This window comes from Sorex araneus, chromosome 5 (assembly GCF_027595985.1).
Source record: "Sorex araneus isolate mSorAra2 chromosome 5, mSorAra2.pri, whole genome shotgun sequence".
NCBI lineage: Eukaryota > Metazoa > Chordata > Mammalia > Eulipotyphla > Soricidae > Sorex > Sorex araneus.
Window position 1 is genome coordinate 84713026 of NC_073306.1, and position 14805 is coordinate 84727830.

A 14805-nucleotide genomic window follows, 5' to 3' on the forward strand; every position below is an offset into this window, starting at 1 on the left:
GGTGATGCTCTGGAGCTGTACCTGGCTCTGCTCAGGGGTAGCTTCCAGCAGTGCTCAAGAAGCTGTATGCCTGGAAAATTGAACCTGGGCCAACCCCATGCAAAACTTGCACTCAGCCTGTTGAATTCTCTCTGGCTTATAGAAATACTTTTGGTGGGGATGGAGGGAAGGGCATACCTGGTAGTGCTTAGATGGTGCTTGTGGCAGTATTCTGGGGACCATGCAGTGCCTGGAATCAAGGGATCAAGACTGGCCCTCATCATGTAAAGCTATTTGGATCTTGTGTGGTTCCAAGAATTGAACCTAGGGGCTGGAGCGATAGCACAGCGGGTAGGGTGTTTGCCTTGCACGCGGCCAACACAGGTTCGATTCCCAGCATTCCATATGGTCCCCTGAGCACCGCCAGAGGTAATTCCTGAGAGCCAGGAGTAACCCCTGTGCATCACCAGGTGTGACCCAAAAAGGAAAAAAAAAAAAAAAGAATAGAATCTAGGTTATCTGTGTGCACAGCAAATGCCTTACTGCTATACTGTCTCTCCAGCCCACAGAAATGGCATTTTTAATTAGATAGAATGAAGCAGGGTTTTGTCTTAGACATAATTTTTCTGAATGAATTAGCAATATAAGAAAAAGTATGAGAAGTATGAGAAGAAGTTCACATGAACTGAGTTTGCTCCTCTACCAACCCCACCAAAAAAAAAAAAAAAAGGAAAAAGCCAGAGTAAAAGCTAAGGACCAGAGCACATGTCTGGTGTGCAGTGGACCTAATTTCAGTCCCTACTCCCATTCTCCAGGCTCCCTCCCTGCCCTACACAAGAAAAGGTATCAAAAGAACATATGGCATCAGTGATACCTAATCTCTTTTGGTTGTAGGCTATCTTTATGAATCCAATTACAGATATGGCCTCTTCATATGAATGTAGAGATATCACGTAGTGGGTAGGACACTTCTCCCACCCTGTTTCAATCCCAGACACCACCTATAGTTCCCTGAGCACCACCAAGAGCCGGGAGTGTATCCTGAGCTGAGCACCACTAGGTCTGTCCCAGAAACAAATACACATGGGGTCAGAAAGACCCCGTACTTAGTGGGTTGGAAAAAGAGGCCCCGTACAAAGTGTGCACTTTGGCTACCAGAGGTCTGAATTTTATCACTGGCACCATGTCGTCTCCTAAGCCCTGCTGGGTGTGACCCAAAAACACACAGAAAAAAATGTGCATGCTGAGGACTGGAGAGGTAGTCTGGGGGTAGGGTGCTTGCCGTGCAGAAAAAGGTGAGCACAGAGCCAAGTGTAAGCACTGCTGGGTGTGGCCCCAAACAAACCGCCCACCCCCCTCACCACCACCACCAAATGAAAAGATAAAATGTGCATGTGTAATTTTGCATTTGTCTTGGAGGGTTCACAAGCCTTAACCTCTTGTTCAGAAAAATGACAATATGGTTAAAAAAAAGTATTTTCAAAGCTTTTCATGCACTTCTTTTCTTCTCCTTTCCTCTCCAGGACACATTGTTTTTGTGTGTATGTTGATGGAAGGGTGAGAAAGAATTTGTTGTTTTCATTTTAAGGTTGCAGGGGTTTTTTTGGGTGTTTTGTTTTGTAGGGTTTTTTCTTTATTTTTGCAGGAGATGTTTTACTCCTGCCCGTGCTCAGGGGATAGTCTTAGTTCTGTGGTTAGGCTTCATTCCTGCCAGTGCTTGGCAGCCATATGTGGTGTTAAGGATTGAACCTGTCCTCCTGCATGCAAAGCATGCACTCTAGCCTGTTGAACTGTCTTTGGCTGTGGAAGATTTTTTTCACGTCAGGCAATTAGCTCGATAAGGTTTATAATCGGGCAATTTGGAGATACTTAAAATGGGATTGAGGGGGCCACACCCAGCAGTGCTCAGGACTTACTCCTGGCTTTGTGCTGGGATCACTTCTGGTAGGCTCAGAGATATGGGATACTGGGAATTGAACCCAGGTCAAACACCTGCGCAAGGCTTTACTCAGCCACTATACTCTCTCTCCACTCCCCAAAAGTGGGATGTTTTAGCAAAAAGTTAATTTATCTAATCTCTCTGTTTCCTAAATTCTACAGATTGTTGGTTTTCTTTCTCTTTATATGCTATTATTTTATTTCAGTGGCTTTTTGTTTTGTTTTGTTTTGTTTTTGGGTCACACCCGGCGATGCACAGGGGTTACTCCTGGCTCTGCACTCAGGAATCACCCCTGGCGGTGCTCAGGGGACCATATGGGATGCTGGGATTCGAACCCGGGTCAGTCGCGTGCAAGGCAAACGCCCTACCCGCTGTGCTATCACTCCAGCACCTCAGTGGCTTTTTTTTTTTTTTTCAATTTTTGTAACCTAAGAATACAGAGCAAAAAATGGGAACCAACCTAACTTAATGTGTAAAATTCTGTGGCACCTATTTCCTTTACATTTGTAAAAGCACACTTACTGTTCTCAACTGTATTAGAGCTCCAACTGCTCTAATACAAAACTGCAGTATAGGGGCTGGAGTGATAGCACAACGGGTAGGGCGTTTGCCTTGCACGTGGCCGACCCGGGTTCGATTCCCAGCATCCCATATGGTCCCCTGAGCACCGCCAGGGGTGATTCCTGAGTGCAGAGTCAGGAGTGACCCTGTGCATCGCCGGGTGTGACCCAAAAAGCAAATATATATATATATATATATATATATATATATATATATATATATATAACTGCAGTATATTTGTCTGCCTATCACTGTGTTCTGTTCATAAAGGAGACTTTTTTGGTTTTGGGTTTTTTTTGGGTTTTTTTTTGGGGGGGGTCACATCTGGCGATGCACAGGGGTTACTCCTGGCTCTGCACTCAGGAATTACCCTTGGCAGTGCTCAGGGGACCATATGGAATGCTGGGAACCGAACCCGGGTCGGCCTCATGCAAGGCAAACGTCCTACCCGCTGTGCTATTGCTCCAGCCCCGACTTTTTTTTTTTTTAGGTAATTTTTTTTTATTATAGTTTGTAGCACCTTATAGATACAATTTTTTTAAAAACCTGTGACATTTTTATCTGTAAAAGATTTCTGATGTGCAAGTGTTTTGTTAAACACTGAAACAACAGCCATTTTTTCTTTCTTGGTAGTAAGTTGCTGCTTTGTAAGTGAAAAATACTTCCAGGGTATGAATTCTATTTAGGTAGTACAAAGTAACTAAAGGAAATGGATTCCAGACAGATATTTACAATATGCCAGGAGCAAGAGTACAACAGGCAAGGTGCTTGCCTTGCACTTGGGCAGTCCAGGTTTGATTCCCAGCACCGCTGTCCCCACCCACCTCTGCCACTTGTCACCCCACCCCAGCCAGGATTAAGCCTTAAGCAACACTGGATATGACCCAGAAATAGAAAAATAATTACAATACTCAATTATTCATTATCTGAAATTTAAATAAATTTAAATAAAATGAAGAGTTTTATTTAGAAAATTAAATAAAACGAAGAGTAATATTACTATGCATGAGGTGATAGTTGCTGTCACATCTTGGATAAGGCATTTGCCGTAAGCAGCCTAGCTATATCAATAAACTCCACCTTTTTGTTCTTCAGAGGAAGTTCTTCTCATTACTTAACGTTGTATTATATTGCAAATATGCATTCTCTATCCAATATTATATATCTTTCCTATTCCAAGTAATCCTAAAGGTGACTGTTTTTTTTGGGGGGGCCACACCTAGTGATGCTCTTGAGTTACTCCTGTCTCTACACTCAGTAATTACTCCTGCCAGTGTTCAAGGAACTATATAGGATGCTAGGGATCAAATCTAGGTCAGCTGTGTGCAGGGCAGATTTATCCTACCCACTGTAATACCACTCTGGCCCTGAAAATAACTAAATAACTTACCTTTTCTCTGGCCCCTAAAAATAACTTTATCTTTTCCTTTAACTGCCTATATTATTTTTTTTAATCCTTGCATTTTTCATCAGGCCTCAAAAAAAAACATACCTTATTTTCCTTTTCATTTTGGAGATTCTACCTTTCTTTTCAGTTAGGCGTTAATTCTTTCCTTCCTTTTTCTTTTTTTTTTTTTTCTTTTTGGGTCACACCCAGCGATGCACAGGGGTTATTCCTGGCTCTGCACTCAGGAATTACTCCTGGCGGTGCTCAGGGGACCATATGGGATGCTGGGAATCGAACCCGGGTCGGCCGCGTGCAAGGCAAACGCCCTACCCGCCATGCTATCTCTCCAGCCCTCCTTCCTTTTTTTTTAATCTTAATACTCTTTCCACTTAATCTTTTATTCTCTTGTAGATTCTTCCCGACAAGCACTGGCAGCACCGCTTTTGAACCTCCCCCCAAAGAAAAAGTAAGTTCAAGGTGGTAGGAGTCATCTGAATTTTAGAAAAGTACAATTGTGAAGCATATTAACAGCTTGGTTTTTTGTTCTAGGAATGCTGATTATTATGAGAAGATTTCTGATCCCCTTGATCTTGTCACCATAGAGAAGCAGATCCTCATCGGTTATTATAAGACAGTGGAGGCTTTTGATGCTGACATGCTCAAGGTCTTTCGGAATGCTGAGGTAGTTTTCACTAAATTTAGACACAGATTCCTGGAGTTTGTTCTGGAATCAGAGAGAGCACTCTACCTTGTGTACTTGAGGACTGAGTTCAGTCACCAACCCTACATATCCACCATTATTGTTGGGTCTAGTGCTAGAAGCCACCAAACACTGTTGCGGTGGCACTGATGGCCTCAGCGTTACTAGGCCTGAGCAGCAGCATATCACCAGATCTAGTCTGGTCTGTTGGCATGTTTCGCTTGGAGTGACTTCTAAGCCCTCTGAGCACTATTTGGGAGCTTTCTTCCAGCCTCTTCCTGCCTGCAAAAAAAAAAAAAAATTTCAATGGAAAGAATTAGAAGTTTTAAGAATTTTAACCTATTGGGGCTGCATCGATAGCACAGCGGGTAGGGCATTTGCCTTGCACGCGGCCGACCCGGGTTCAATTCCCAGCATCCCGTATGGTCCCCCGAGCACCGCCAGGAGTGATTCATGAGTGCAAAGCCAGGAGTAACCCCTGTGCATTGCCAGGTGTGACCCAAAAAAAAGCAAAAAAAAAAGAATTTCAACCTACTAATAGTTGGATTATAATTATAATATAAATAACTATAATATGTTATATAATTATAATACATAATAAAATATTGTAAAATAAACATATAACCATAATATGATATAACTATAATAATAGTTATCATAACTAATAATAACCTAGTTAATATTAACTTTCATATTTCTAGTTTTGGGGGGGGGGGGTTTGCTTTTTGGGGGGGTTTTTTTTGCTCTTTGGGTCACACCCAGCGATGCTCAGGGCTTACTCCTGGCTCTGCACTCAGGAATTACTCCTGGCGGTGCTTGGGGGACCATATGGGATGCCGGGGATCGAACCCGGGTCGGCCGCGTGCAAGGCAAACGCCCTACCCGCTGTGCTATCGCTCCGGCCCCCTCATATTTCTAGTTAAGAAAGACAATTTTTACTGTGGACCTGTAAGGCCAGGGCTTCCATGTACTAAATATTGTAAAATCCTGTTTTGGGGCCACGCCTGACAGTGCTCAAGAATTATTCCTGGCTCTGCACTTAAGGAATTATTTTCTTTTTCTTTTTTTTCTTTTTTTTCTTTTTGGGTCACACTTGGCGATGTACAGTGCTTACTCCAGGCTCTGCACTCAAGAATTACTCCTGTCGGTGCACAGGGGACCATATTGGATGCTGGGAATCCAACAGAAGTTGGCCACATGCAGGGCAAATGCCCTCTCCGCTGTGCTATCACTCCAGCCCCAAAGGAATTACTCTTGTTGGTGTTCAGGGATCATATGGAATTCTGGGGATTGAACCCATGTCAGCTGCTTTCAGGCAGAAACATGCCCTACCCACTATACTATCACTCTGCCCCCAGGGTTTTATATATTAAAGTTAATGATATGGCTAGATAGGGAATTCAAATCATGCTTGCAGAAAAGACCTTGTTACAGAAATTTAGTATTAAGTCTCATACGTCAGACATTTTGCTACATTTAACATATCTGTAGTTTCTTTCCTCAAGACAATAAGTACATTTTAAATGCATAGGAATAGGTTTAGGTAAATAGAACTATAACTTAGGGTGGGAACTGATAGATCCTATGCTAGTAGATTATATAAAAGATGAAGTTCATTGGTATAGGTAACCTTGAACTGCTTTAAAGTCAAGAACAGAGGATTGGATACTGGAGCAACAATATAGCAGGTAGGGCACTTGCTTTGCATACAGCTGACACAGGTTCGATCCCTGGCACCCTATTTGGTCCCCTGAGCCTGCCAGAAGTGATCCCTCAGTGCAGAGCCAGGAGTAAACCCTGAGCACCACCAGGTGTGAATACCACCCCCAACTCCCCAAAGAAAAAGAAAAAAAAGAGAAAAGGAAAGAGAAAAACAGGTGTTGGAGAAGAGTTAGTGTGATCAAGAACTATAGCACTTTTAAAATCACACTTCAGTATCTATTTAAAACCTATAGCCATGTCCCTAATAGAGTCAAGAAAAAGTTGACTGCATGCTTCATTCCAATATTATGCTTATGATTCCATGCTGACTTTGTCAGTCTGGTGAATTTTTTTATTTTGGTTTTAGGCCACATCCAGCAGTGCTTAGGACTTACTTCTAACTCTGCACTCAGGGATCAAGCCTAGGTTGGCTACATGTAAGGCACACTCTATCCACTGTATTATCTCTCTGACTGTGATAAGTTGAATGACACACAGTAGAATAAGTGGAAAATCACCATGTAGGCACTGTATTTTTATTCAGGTGCCATGCCTAAAGAGTGTACAGAGCTATCTGAAGCTCTGCTGGATGGATGGGGCCATGTGGAGCCAGGGATGGAATCCCATTCTGCATGCAGAGCACACACGGCCACCCACTGAGATAGCTCTTAGCCTCTAGACATTACTTTTAATTCAGTTGCTCAGCACACCATACTTGATGCTATTAATAAATCAAAAGGTTTTCTGGGAGAGAGAATACAAGGGGTTAAGGCACTTGGCTTGCATGTGGACAACTGAGTTCAGTATATGCACTCGGCCAGGGGTCTCCTGAGCACAAAACCAGGAAAAGTCTGGTTTTCTAAGCACCACCAAGTGTGGCAAAAACAGATAATAAAAATCAAAATAGCGGGGGCTGGAGTGATAGCACAACGGGTAGGGCGTTTGCCTTGTATGCGGCTGACCCGGGTTCGATTCCCAGCATCCCGTATGGTCCCCTTAGCACCGCCGGGGTAATTCCTGAGTGCAGAGCCAGGAGTAACTCCTGTGCATCGCCGGGTATGACCCAAAAAGGGGGGGGGGGAATCAAAATAGGAGAATAAAGAAAATTCTGATGACTTATCAGGTATGTTTTTAAGCCACATTGAGAAAACTGGGTCTGCTTTCTTCAGAAATACTACGGACGTAAATCTCCTATTGGGAGAGATGTTTGCCGCCTCCGAAAAGCCTATTACAATGCACGACATGAGGCATCAGCCCAGATTGATGAAATAGTGGGAGAAACAGCCAGTGAAGCAGATAGCAGTGAGACTTCAATCTCTGAGAAGGAGAATGGGCATGAGAAAGACGATGATGTTATCCGCTGTATCTGTGGCCTCTACAAGGATGAAGGTCTCATGATCCAGTGTGACAAGTGCATGGTGAGTGTTGGGTGAAACAGGCCTCATCCTAATGAGCATGGGCACCAGATTCAGAATGTCCTGTACCTCTGACATGGGTGAACAGGACTTTTGTGAATTTAACTTCACCTTGGTTTCTGTTACTCACCAGTCACCATAATTGTCTTGTTCATTCTACCCTTTCCTTCTTTATCTGCCTCCCATTCTTTCTACCCATTTTCTATTGCACACTTATCACAGAATCTAGAGCTCCAAAAATGATAATGTTTAGAATGGTATTTTACCTAGAAAAGCATAAAAAGTGTTCACACTATAAAAGCATTAATACTTAAAAAGGAAAAAAGCATTAATACAGATGAAGTATGCCATATAAAGAGCTTCTGATGGAGTCAAGGCTTAAATTTGTTATATCTGAATTTATTACATTAGGCAGAAAATGGAACTAAAGGTAGCATAAAAATTATTAGAAAGGTATACTAATATAAAGGTATATAAAAGTATTTTGTTAAAGCACTTTATAGACTCTTATAAATAGCATTGATACCTGCTATTCCATAAGTAATAACTTGGTGCAAGTTTTGTTCTTTTTCCTTTTTTCCCTATAGCTCATTTTATTGCCCAGTGTGTCTGTCTGTTTACATATCCTTGTTCTTTCCTTCCCCACCCCATTTTACCACTTACCCCTTAGTTCCTATTTAACTTTTCGCTGTCCTAGTGCTCATTTTGGGCATTGTTAGCCCCAGGACTTCTGTCAGTAAGTCTCAGACCCTCTCGTATACCACCATCACCCCTTTTTTGTTTTCCATAGGTGTGGCAACACTGTGACTGTATGGGAGTGAACTCGGATGTGGAACACTACCTTTGTGAACAGTGTGACCCGAGACCTGTGGACAGAGTAAGCAACCCTCTGATGACACTATTTTTAAAAGTGGTATAATGGTGTAATACTTGACATCTCATCTTGGGGTGCCAAACCCAGAGGTGCTTGAGGAACTCAGTCTCCTGCATGCAGAGCATGTGCTCTAGTCCTTGAAGGTCTCTCTAAAACGCTGTCCTTCGTCCCCCTAAAAGAAAAAAGCTCGTAAAGTCCTGAACTTGCTTACACTTTGTTAATCATTAATGTTAAGTAGTGTTTAAGGAAAAAGACTCTGGACACTGGAGTCAGTGCTAACAAAAGTTAGTCCACAGCTCACCTACTTCTTTCCCCTAGCCCTTCCTTTCATTGCTGTCATTATAGTCATGACCAGAATCATACTCAGTGCAGTGCTCTAGAGTGCTCGCACACTGTTGTGGTACCAGGGGATCCCAAACATTAATGCCACCAAAATCATACTCAGCGTGCAGGGTTTCAGGGATGCAAGGCAGATCTTCTACCAACTGAGCTATTCCAGGGCCCATCGCAGGCCTGTTTTCCAGGAGAGATGGTGATTTGGACATCTTGTTAAGTGGGGTTTTTTAGGCTCTGCGACATTTGTATTTGTGATAGTAAGCAGGGCACCTCTAGGGACCAAAGCAATAGTCCAACAGGTAAGGCTTTTGCCTTGCACACAGCCGACCTGGGTTCAATCCCCAGCAACCTATATGATCCTCCAAGCACTGCCAGGAGTGATTCCTAAGTGCAGAGGCAGGTGTAACCCTGAACATTTTAGGTATCACCCAAAAAGAAAAAAGCAAGTGGCCTCTAGAATAAGAGATATTTGGGCAGTTTTGCTTACATTTGATGCTTTTGTCACTATTTTGAGTATGTGGCTCTTTGTTTCGAGGGGAGCATTGCCAATCTGATTTCCTTGATCCCCGGATTCTAAATTCTAGTTTCCCCCAGACTTTGTAACAGTCTAGTTCCCCTTCAGACATTTTCAGGTACATCATAGATGGCACTGAGTTATTACACAATTAGTGCTTCATAGACTGTAGTTTGGGGTACTTAATTTGTTAGTTTTATTCTCTGCCTTTTCTTTTCCAACTTTAACAAATCTAGTTGTTCCCATATAGAGAAAAACTACATATTTCAGTTCTTTTTTTCAGCTCGAGGCCAGAATCTGTGTGTAGTAGTCACATTGACTTTCTTCTCTCACCAGGAAGTGCCCATGATCCCTCGGCCCCACTATGCCCAGCCTGGCTGTGTCTACTTCATCTGTCTGCTCCGAGATGACTTGCTGCTACGTCAAGGTATGTGCATGGGATTGGCTCTGCTCGCCAGAGTTCCCATTCTGTGATCTGTACTAGTGATGGGAGAGAGGCTTATAGTCCTCACATATATTTCCCTTCCGCCATATAAAACTGCTATCAGGGCATCTTAAAATTAACTTTTAAGAAAGAAAAATGGAAAATTTCAGAGATTGAAGAAACTCTTCTGTCATTTTCATGATCTAGAATTGATTATCACCACCATTCAGTTGCTGGTCAAAGCTCTCTTTTTTTGTTATTTTTTATTTTGGGGGTGTTTTTTTGTTTATTTGCGGGGGGAGTCGTTTGATTTTGGGCCACAGGTGGTGATGCCCTGGGATTACTCCTGACTCTGCACTCAGGAATTTCTCCTATTGGTACTTGTGGGACCATATGGGATGCCGAAAATCATCTGTGATGTGACAGACAAACAACCTACCTGCTGTATTATCACTTCAATCCCATCTTTTGTTGTTGCTCAGGGTTTATATAGACCTTGGGTCAGAACAGTGAATGTCTGTCAGAATTTTTGCAGGAATCATTTTAATTTCTCCTTTGTTCTCCTTCCTAGGGGATTGTGTTTATCTGATGAGAGATAGTCGGCGCACCCCTGATGGCCACCCAGTCCGTCAGTCCTATCGGCTGCTATCTCATATTAACCGTGATAAACTTGACATCTTTCGAATTGAGAAACTTTGGAAGAATGAGAAGTATGTGTTTAGGTTCTGTCTCTTTCTTCCAGCTATGTCATCTCCGCACATAGCTGAACATTTTGGGGACCTTGCTACTCAACTAAACCTCTCCCTTCTCTTTTTTTCTCTTTTAAGAGAAGAGCGGTTTGCCTTTGGTCACCATTATTTTCGCCCCCATGAAACCCACCACTCTCCATCCCGCCGCTTCTATCACAATGAACTCTTTCGAGTGCCACTCTATGAGATCATTCCTTTGGAGGCTGTAGTGGGAACGTGCTGTGTTTTAGACCTTTATACATATTGTAAAGGTAAGTTATCTGGTCTGCGAAAGAATTGACCAGTGCTTGCATTCTCCTTTCTTGTCTCTGCTAAAGGATTGTCTAAGCCTAGTTCCAAAGTTTCAAAGAACTGCACAGTATTTTTTTACTGCTCTTACCTAGTGCTTGGTACTCATGTCTCTCTCTGTTTTTTTGTTTGTTTGTTTGTTTGTTTGTTTGTTTGGAGGGGACGGGGGCGTACCTGGCAGTACTGGAGAGATTCCCAGCTCTATGCTTGTGGGTGGTCACTCCTGGCAGTGCTGGTGGCTGGTGCATTGCTCAGGATCAAACCAAGGCCTCCTTGCATGCAAAGCATCCATTCAGTCCATTGAGCTCTCTCCCCTCTCTGCCTTTTTCATTTTTGTTTTGGGGCCACACCCAGCAGTACTCAGGTCTGGCTCTGCACTCATGGGTCACTCCTGGTGGGTCTCAGGGGCCATATGGGGTGCTGGAGATTAAACCTGGCTCAGCCACATGCAAGGCAAGTGCCTTACTTGCTGTACTTTCTCATCAACTCTATTTTTTTTGTCAAATTAACATTTTTTAAACCATACCTAGTGTATAGTTTAACAGTATAACAGGTTTTTTTTTTCAAATGAACATTTTTCCATTTAACATTTCTTTTTCAAATTTTTTTCAAATTAAGTTTTTTTCAAATCAACATTTTTTCAAACTATACCTAGTGTATAGATTAACAGTTTAACAGTAACAAGTCTCACAATGGAGACGTTGCTGGTCCCTGCTCTAGCAAATTGATGAGCATTGGGATGACAGTGATGACCTAGCGTACTGTTCTGATTCATAAGAAATCTGTTCCTTTATCCACCTATTTTAAAATCCTTAAGGTGTGGCTGGAGTGATAGGTCAGCAAGTAGGGTGTTTGCCTTGCACACGGCTGACCCAAGTTTAATCCCCGACATCCTATATGGTCCCCCAAGTACCACCAGGATTAATTCCTGAACACAGAGCCAGGAGTAACCCCTGTGCATCGCTGGGTGTGACCCAAAAAGCAAAAAACTAAAATAAAATCCTTAAGGCCATCTTTTACTCTGCACATTAAATAAATACAATAGTTTTTATAAGCTTCATGGAGTCCAGTGTTCTAATTTCAGATTCCTATTCCACCATTTTTACCTTTGTGCCCTTTAGCAATTTAGACCTATTAAAATTAAAATTAGTATCTAGTCTAGAAATTTTCCTTAAAAATTGAATGAAATCTATGAAAGCACACAGCCTAGTTCATGACTCATAAGAGCTTCATGAATGAAGCAGAATTCAGAGTTTAGGAGTTTAATATTTGGTTTTTTCCTCTTTGTATCATAGCAGAATAGTCAGAAGAACATACAATGCCATTTGGAATTCCGTCCTGATAATGACTCCTTTGAGCCCCGATAACTACTCATTTCCCTGACCGGCTTTCCTCTTTATACTGTCCAGATAGCTTCCCCATAACTAACTAGCTCTATTTTTCCCTCATAATCTTCCTTCAAGAAGTTGGGAGTAAATAGTACAGAAGTTAAGATTCTTGCCCCGCAAAACCCAATTCAATCTCTAGCACCACTTTTTATCCCCCCACCTTGATGAGCACATCTAGTGATGCGAAGGGGTTTCTCCTGGTTCTGCACCCAGGAATTACTCTGTGGTGCTCGGGGGACCAGATGTGGTGCTCAGGGGGACCAGCCAGAGATTAATCCCGACCCAGCTGCATTCAAGGCAAGCACCCTACCCTCTGTTTTCTTTCTCTCTCTCCCTCTCCCTCTCTCCCTCTCTCCCACTCTCCCTCTACCTCTCTCCCTCTCCCTCTCTCCCTCTCTCTCTATCTACGTCTCTCTCTCCCTCTCTCTCCCTCCCCTCTCTCCCTCTCTCCCTCTCTCTCTCCCTCTCTCCCTCTCTCTCTATCTACGTCTCTCTCTCTCCCTCTCTCTCCCTCCCCTCTAGTACCACATTTTGTCCCCCAGCAGCACTGCCAGGTAAGTATAACCAGGTGATACAGATCCCACCCCCTGTTCTACCAAAATTTAAAATAAGCTAACTTTTTGGTTTTGTTTTTGGGGCACACCCAGTGGAACAGGAATTACTCTTGCCTCTGCACTGAGTGATCACTCTTTGTGGACTGAAGGTATTGTATGCAGTACTGGGGATGGAGCCCAAGTCAGCCACATATGAGGCAAGTTCCTTACTGGCTGTACTAGCTCTCTGGTTCCAAAGCTATTTATTTTTTAACATTCCTTCTAATTTCCCTGCAGCACTCAAATAATGTACATTTCTGGTTTTGGGTTGTTTTTTTTTTTTTCACCTTTAGTACACCTTCTGCTCTTAGATTTCCTTTCTTTCTTTTTGATAGTCATGTTCAGAAACACATTCATTCTCAGTTTTTTCTCATGAGGAGACCCAACTCAGTGGTGCTGAGGAGGCTACCCAGGCCCAGGCCCAGTAGTGGTCAGGGTATCATGTCATGTTGGGGGTCAGACCCAGGCCCAAGAATGTACTATGACACTGAAGCTCTCCCCTGAGGGTCTGTCCTTTCTCCTGCTGTCTCCAAATGCTCATTGGTCTGCTTCTCAGAATAGCCAACTCAGGGTGATGAGGAAAAAGAGAGGGTTCTTTAACAGTGTTTGGATTCATAGGGAGACCCAAAGGAGTGAAGGAGCAAGATGTGTACATCTGTGATTATCGGCTTGACAAGTCAGCACACCTATTTTACAAGATTCATCGGAACCGCTATCCTGTCTGCACCAAACCCTATGCCTTCGATCACTTTCCCAAGAAACTCACTCCCAAGAGAGATTTCTCAGTAAGTCTCTTTATTTGCCTACCTGTGTGTCAGGGTGACCTTGTTCGTACCTAGAATTCATAGTGCAAGAATTTTCTACTGCTTTGTCCTATTTCCATCCCAGCTGAAATCTATATTTAGGATGTTGGAGCAACATAAATACATTCATTCGGCATCTTTGCACTTCCTTGCATGGGCTGTCACTTAGGAAATTGTGTTAGATTTTCTCCTTTTGGCTTTCACTTTTTTACAGTCTCTATCCTTGAGGCCCATGCTGTAGTGTTTTGTTTTCCATGTCCATAATAAAAATTAGGAAGAATCTTGTGAGGCTTTCCGTGAGCATCTCAACATTTCATCTGTGATTTTAATCCAGGGGCAAAAGGAAAGGCACTGAGCCTAGGAGTGGGGAATTGCTCAGTGGGAAGCACATGCTCAGTGCCCTTCTCCTCCGACACCCTCGCCTTGCTGGGTTTTGAAGCCAGGACCTTACGGACACAAGGCACTTGCTCCACCATGAGCTGTGTCCTCGTCCTCAGTGCCTTTTCTTTTTGCCTCAATTAAAATTATAAGGTATCATTGTTATATAAAATTCAAAAACTATTGAAGAATTAAGGGGAAAATGTTTTCATGTTAGTTCCATTACCTAGAACAATTCTGTATCACTGTCATCCCTGTTGTTCATCAGTTTACTCAAGCGGGCACCAGTAACATCTCCGTTCGTCCCCCCTTCGGTGTTTTGGTTTTGTTTTTTGGTTTTTGTTGTTGTTGTTTTTTGTTTTTTGTTTTTTTTTTTTCTTTTTTGGGTCACACCTGGCGATGCACAGGGGTTATTACTGGCTCTGCACTCAGGAATTACTCCTGACGGTGCTCAGGGGACCATATGGGATGCTGGGAATCGAACCGAGGTCGGCCGAGTGCAAGGCAAACGCCCTACCCGCTGTGCTATCGCTCCAGCCCCCCCCCCTGAGATTTTAACAGCCTCTTCTTACTTGTTTTTCCCAAGATTTGAGGCTCTTTTCAGGGTCAGGGCAATGAGACCTGTTATTGTTACTCTATTTGGCATATCAAATATACCAACGAGGAGCTTGCCAGACTCTTTCGTACCTAGAACAATACCAGTGTTAATGGTTTTTAGTTTTTTATTTGAACATTTTTTGTCATACATCTCCAAGTGATTTTGTGCCATCTTCTTT

At 42.9% G+C, this 14805-nt stretch overlaps 1 protein-coding gene across 2 annotated transcripts in view; it reads left to right on the plus strand.

Moving 5' to 3' along the window:
• The window catches only part of ASH1L (ASH1 like histone lysine methyltransferase), a 177879-nt gene that overhangs the window by 157162 nt on the left and 5912 nt on the right, over positions 1–14805 (plus strand). For both annotated transcript variants that reach the window (XM_055139889.1, XM_055139890.1), the window contains exons 18-25: positions 4278–4332; positions 4416–4548; positions 7437–7685; positions 8473–8559; positions 9743–9833; positions 10402–10540; positions 10658–10830; positions 13467–13633. In XM_055139889.1, the coding sequence (XP_054995864.1) occupies positions 4278–4332; positions 4416–4548; positions 7437–7685; positions 8473–8559; positions 9743–9833; positions 10402–10540; positions 10658–10830; positions 13467–13633 (1094 nt within the window). The remainder of the gene's footprint in view (positions 1–4277; positions 4333–4415; positions 4549–7436; positions 7686–8472; positions 8560–9742; positions 9834–10401; positions 10541–10657; positions 10831–13466; positions 13634–14805) is intronic.